At 37.0% G+C, this 6,303-nt stretch overlaps 1 protein-coding gene across 1 annotated transcript in view; it reads left to right on the top strand.

The window, feature by feature from the left end:
* Cisd2 (CDGSH iron sulfur domain 2) overlaps positions 1–3,033 on the top strand; it is a 64,914-nt gene extending 61,881 nt beyond the window's left edge. The window contains exon 2 of the mRNA XM_029560221.1: positions 2,815–3,033. Coding sequence (XP_029416081.1) covers positions 2,815–2,881 — 67 coding nt within the window. The 3' untranslated portion in view covers positions 2,882–3,033. The remainder of the gene's footprint in view (positions 1–2,814) is intronic.
* The last annotated feature ends 3,270 nt before the right edge of the window (positions 3,034–6,303 follow it).

Genomic DNA, 6,303 nt, shown 5'->3' with positions numbered 1-6,303 from the left:
AATCCGGCATTTAGGGCATGAAAGAAATGGTTATTCATTAGGCAAATTTAACTCAAGGGAAAAATGAGACATCATTTCACAATAACTCTCTGAGGCTAAAAATAAAAACAAAATCTTCAACCAGGCATGGTGGTGCCCACCTTTAATCCTAGCACTTGGGAGGTAGAGGCAGATGAATTTCTGTGCGTTCCAGGCCATCCTGGTCTATATAATGAGTTTCAGGCCAGCCAGGGCTACATAGCAAGACCCTGCCTCAAAAAACAAACAAAACAATTGCCTATACTTCCTTAATGTTTCCTCTAAATCTATATTTGGCTTTTATGTCTATACTTAGGCTTGTTAATTTAGGAATTTTCTGTCACTTATTTTCAAGTTTGTATTCAAAGTAAATATTTATATAGTTCATTTCTTTTTTAAAAAGCTATACTGAGAGATGGCTTAGTGGTTAAGAATATGTGCTGTTCTTTCAGAGGACCCGGATTTGATTCCCAGCACCTGCATGCAACTGTGTAACTCCAGTTTCAGGGGATCCGACACCCTCTTCTGGCCTCCTTGGGCATTGCATGACATGCAGTAAGCATGCAGGCAAAAAAACACTCATACACATCAATTGAAAGTAAAATAAAAAAGTTTTAAAGTTATACAGAAAGAAAAGAAAAACGTAAGTCTATTTTTGGATATGGGTGAAGCTTAATAAAAATTGGACATTTAAAAACTTCCCAGTTGGCCTACAATCTCAGCACTCAGTGACTGAGGCAGGAGAATCACAAGTTAGAAGCCAGCCTGGACTACATAGAGATTCTGTTTCAAAATAAAAAGGGTTTTCTTCAGCTGGTTATTTTTTAAAATACTTTTTCAGAAAGATGAAACACCCAGGCAGAATAGCTATGGTCAAGGAAACAAATGACAAGTAATGCTGGCCAGGATCTGGGGAAAGCGGTACCCTGTTCACTGCTGATGCTGGTATAAATATTGTGGCCATTATCGAAACTGGTATGGGGGCTGCTCAAAAAGCCAAAAATAGGATCAGTGACATGGCTCAGTGGGCAAAGGCACTTGCTGGCAAGCCTGATGACCTGACTTCCCTGGAGCTACATGATGGAAAGAGAGAACCCACTCTCTCAAGTTGTCCTCTGACCTCTACCTGTGGACTATGGCACACACACAATAAATAAGTATTTTAAAAAATAGAACTTCAACATGAGCCAGCTACACCACTCCTGGACAAATACTCAAATGACTATGACTAGTATACATAATTTGAACATTTTAAAACACCATTAAAAAGTCAAACTTTGTAATTAAATTCAGTTTAAACAAAACCCAATTACACACAAAAATACACACAATAACCACACAATAACCATATAAATGAAAATACTTTTAGAATATAATACTCTTAGTGAATCACTGTGGTGAGATCTAGCCTAGGAATAAAAGACTACAAAGGCTGGGTGTCATGGCATATGCCTTTAATCCCAGCACTCAGGAAGCAGAGGCAGGTGAGGTAGATCTTTATGAGACTGAGGTCAGCCTGGTCTACATAGTGAGTTCTAGGCCAGCTGGGGCTACAAGGAGACCTTGTCTTAAAAAAACCAAAGACTACAAAGGACCTTAAACTTAATTTAATAGTTTCTCTTTTATTGCTTTTCATTTTGTGAGGCAGGGTCTTGTTATGTGGCCCTGGCTAGTCTGGAATTTGCTGTGTAGGCCAGGCTGGTCTTGAACTTGTTTCTGCCTCCTACTTGCTACTTGTTGGGATTATGAGCATATGTGTCCAGCTAGTAGTTTTTTTAAAGTAGTAATAATATTGGTATTATTGTTTTGAAATAATTTTATATATAACAAAGCTAAGATATTATTGGAAGCTAAGATAGTTGGTATATGGAAAAAGAAATGAAAATATTAATAAAAATTTAAAAATCTTATAATGTTAACTCTGAAAAAGAAATATCAACAGTAACTTACGGTTTTGATAATACATGTATTTTTAAAGTAGTTCTGAGAACTGTATGATAACAGGAAAATGTACTTAGAAGTAAATAGATTATATATATTTGTAACTACCATATGTGTAAAATTTCATATTAATCAGCACTATGGAATTTTAAAGTATCTTTTATAGCTACTGTGAAGTATATTTACATCTTTACTAATATTAATATGGATCCGTTTCTATTCCACACTGCTTAACACTATGAGGTTGGATTCAGGATTTTTTTTTGTGTGTATACATATATTGTGTTTGTGTTGGGTGGGGGCAAACATATGCCATGAAGCTAGTGTGGAGGTCAGAGAACAACCTAATAAAAAGATTTATTTATTAATTTTTATGTGTAAGCAGTATGGAGTCAGAGGACAATTTTTTAAGTATATTTTATTTATTATTTTTATTTTTTATGCATATGAATATGTTGCCTACATGTGTGTAAGTGCATCTGTGTCATGCAAACTCCCATGGAGGTCAGAAGAGGGCATTGGATTCCCCTGGAACTGGAGTTACAAATGGTTATTAGTGGCTGTGTCAGTGCTGGGAATCAAACCTGGGTCTTCTGCAAGAGCAGTCAGTGCTCTTAACCTCTGCGTCATCTCTCCAGACTCAAATAGTGAAACATTTTTAAATGATTAAAATTTACATTTATATTAAAAAGAAAACCAAGAAAATGAAACAAAAACATTTATCTGTAAACTAACAAAAGTAACTCAAAACAGAAACTCAATCTCATTTGGCATCATAGTACCCCTAGCACAAGCCCTCACTGCAAAAATTGATTGTTAAATGTTGCCTTCTTCCTGTTTTTTTTTTTTCTGTAGGAATGTAAGTGAAGATAACCAAATAGCCCAAGATGACTACAGAAAGCTGTTCTCTATAGAAGCATGACAGAGAGATGAAGGAAGAATGACGGAATTTCCATCCCTCCTTTGACCATTCATACAGAAACAGATCCATGAAGGAATGTGAAAAAAGTGAGGTTCAAACTTGAATCCAATATCACTCTTGATAACATAAAAATAAATGAAAACAGCTGGGCATGGTGGTGCACTCCTTTAATCCCAGCCCTTGGGAAGCAGAGGCAGGCAGATCTCTGTGAGTTCAAGGCCAGTCTGGTCTACATAGTGAATTCCAGGACAGCTGGGGCTACAAGGAGACCCTGTCTCAAAAAAAGACCAAAAAAAAAAAAAAAAAAAAAAAAAGAAAAAAGAAAAAAAGAAAAAGAAAACATGGGGTATACAGATTAGGAAGGAAGAAATAAAATCCTGTCTGCCAAAGATGTAAATTTTTACAAGGATATCCAAAATCACCAACCAAAAAAATTATGGACCTAATTAGTGGTTATTGTAGTCTTGCAAGATATAACATAAACAGAAAAATTCAGTTTTGTTTGTCTATATTTGGTAAACAATTGGTATTTGAAATTAAATACACAGTACTATTAAACTAAATACTTGGATATAATTCATGAACTATTATATGAGACTAGAGAGATGGCTAAAAGCACTTAAGAGCACTAGCTGCTCTTCCAAAGGTCCTGAGTTAAATTCTCAGAACCCACATGGAGGCTAACAACTATTTGTAACTCCAGTTTCAGGGAATCCATCATACTCTTCTGCCTCTGTAGGCTTTGCACGACATAGGTGCACTCACACACATTCAAGCCAAACACTCATACACATCAAATAAAACTAAATAAAAAACTTAAAGATATATTATATGATCTATGTGAGGAAAATGATAAAACCCTAATAAAAATGAGGTAGTATATAGAGAGATTTCATGATCATGAACAGGAAGAGTCACTATTACTAAAACGTAGTTTCTTCTCAACTTGATCTGTGGATTAAATGTAATCACAATCAGAAGCTTAATAAGTTGTTTTCCTATATAAACAAACTAATTCTAAAATTTATATGCTGTAGAATAGCCAATATATCATTAAAAAGAACAAAGTTCTATGTGTAACCAGTTTGGAACTCTCTAATAGCCTCCATCTGTTGCAAGAGAAACTTCTTTGATGAGATATAACTGTAAATTACTTGTCTGTAAATATAATGATCCATATTTAGCACATAACAAGAAATTACATTTGTCTATGGATGTGACATCCTTGAGATTTTCTCTAAGATCTGTGACCTCTGTTGCCATGTGTATTTGGCTATGTTTACAGTACCACACGAGTCCCCTCTCAATGAGTGGTTTTTCAAATCCAATTAGGTAGCTGTTGATTATCCTCAAGATAAAAGTGTCACTACTGTACCAATGTAGTTTGCTGTGCTGATCATTGTTTTGGTCAGTAGGTCTTAAACCTGGGGTTAGACCATCAATTGATATTTTCCCTTAGCAGCTTACATAGTGTTCTCCAAAATTATGAGAGCTAGCCTTCAGGGAGGTGTCTTCCAGGTCAGTTCCAGATCCATTGCTCCAAATCCTGTGTCCAAAGTATGTCCTGTCTTCAGCAATAGGATCTTACCTTCAAGTTCTGGGAGGCAAGCAAGGGCTGTGGCAATAGCCTGTGTAATTTTGGGAGTCTCTTCAACTACCCTGGCCAACAACTTGAAAGGAGTTTCTCCTGTCCGGCAGTTTCTTTGTTATATAGCCTTCAGCTATACACATAGACTCTTGGACTCATGTAGAGATACTGTGTGGGTAATTTTCAGTAGGTTTTCGAACCAGTATGTTTCCCTCTTGTTTTCTATACCAGCTAAGCCTTATTTACCTCTTTTCTCTCTTTCCATCTAACCCTTCCTCCCCCCCCAAGTTAAAGTATCCTCATTTCACCTTGATAATACCTGCCTCCTATGGCTCCTCCCTCTCTTGAGCTCCTTCTTCCCCTTTACCCTCAAAGTTCTTTGTATCCTTCTCCCCCTTAAATATCCCCATTTGAACCATTTTAATACCCATCTCCTATTGTTCTTCCATCTCAGACTTGTACTATCTCTTTACTTCCCAGATTTCTTTCCATTATCCTGGTTCCTGCAATTATATCTGGATATATACTCACATATAAGGATTTGGTACCAGGATCCGCAAATGAGGGGGAACATGAATCATTTTTTTCTCTGAGTCTGTGTTACTTCACTTAGTATAACAGTTTCTATTTCCATCCATTTACCTGCAAATTTCATGATTTTGTCTTTATTTACCTCTGAGTAGAACTCCATTGTATAAATGCATCACATTTCATTATCCATTCACCAGTTGCTTCTATTTAGATATTGTGAAAAGAGCAGTGACAAACGGATGCATGAGTATCTCTGAATTAGGATGAGTCCTTTGGGTATATGCCTGTGAAATGCCCAATCCTAGGTGACACAACTACAATGGAACCTTTACACTTAAGGCTCCCTCATGCAACTAAGGTCCATGAACATAAAAGGACATAGATGGCCAAAGCATAGAGAATAATAGTCTTCAGAGTGTGGGTCCTTGGACAGGTCTCCTATATGAAACTTCACCCACCCTGGGCTCAGAGACCATCTTGAAAGAGAGGGTAGAAAGACTGTAAGATCTAAGGGAGGAGATGCATGACCCTATCGAAATAGTCATACACGCTCCTGGGACTTTGCTCATATGAACCTACAGCAATGATGTCAACATGCACAAGACACAGGCAAATCCAAGCAGACAAAAATCCAGCACAGAACTGTGGAAATACATAGAGGTCCCAATCTCAGCCAAAGAACCACTGACAGCTGATTACTGCTGGGAGAGGAAGAGCTGATATTTTAAAAGGGAGGGTCTCTAAATAGGTTGAGTAGATCTCAGTGGATGAGCTTGCACTGAGGGAGGTTTCAGGACACTAACTTGAGTTAATAGGCCTTAACATCAATTACAGAATGCATGAAATCCAGTGAAGGGGGGCTATGGGAAGGTGCCAATGAGGAAGGGGATATAAAGATGATTAAGATGTTTTATATGCAATACACATAAATTCAATTTTTAAAAAAAGTTTAAAAAAAAGAAAAACGTTATCAGCACTGAGAGGCAGAGGCAGGCAGATCTCTATGAGTTCGAGGCCAGCTTGGTCTATGTAGTGAGTTTCAGCCCAACCAGGACTCAGAGTGAAACCTAGTCTCAAAAAAAGCTTCTGTACATCAAAAGAAACAACCAAGATGAAGAGAAAACCCAACAGAATAGGAGAAAATCTTCACCAGCAACACATCTGACAAAGGTTTAACATCCAGAATATATAACAAACTCAAAAAACAAAGAATCAAGAAAGCAAGTGACCTAATTAAAAGATGGGCTAATGATGTAAACAGAGTTCTCAAAAGATGAAATAAAGATGGCTGAGAAAACTCTTA

This window comes from Nannospalax galili, unplaced genomic scaffold, assembly GCF_000622305.1.
Source record: "Nannospalax galili isolate Female #2095 unplaced genomic scaffold, S.galili_v1.0 scaffold189, whole genome shotgun sequence".
Classification (NCBI taxonomy): Eukaryota; Metazoa; Chordata; class Mammalia; order Rodentia; family Spalacidae; genus Nannospalax; species Nannospalax galili.
Note: the sequence above shows the minus strand (reverse complement) of the source record. Positions and strands in the feature narration are given on the sequence as shown.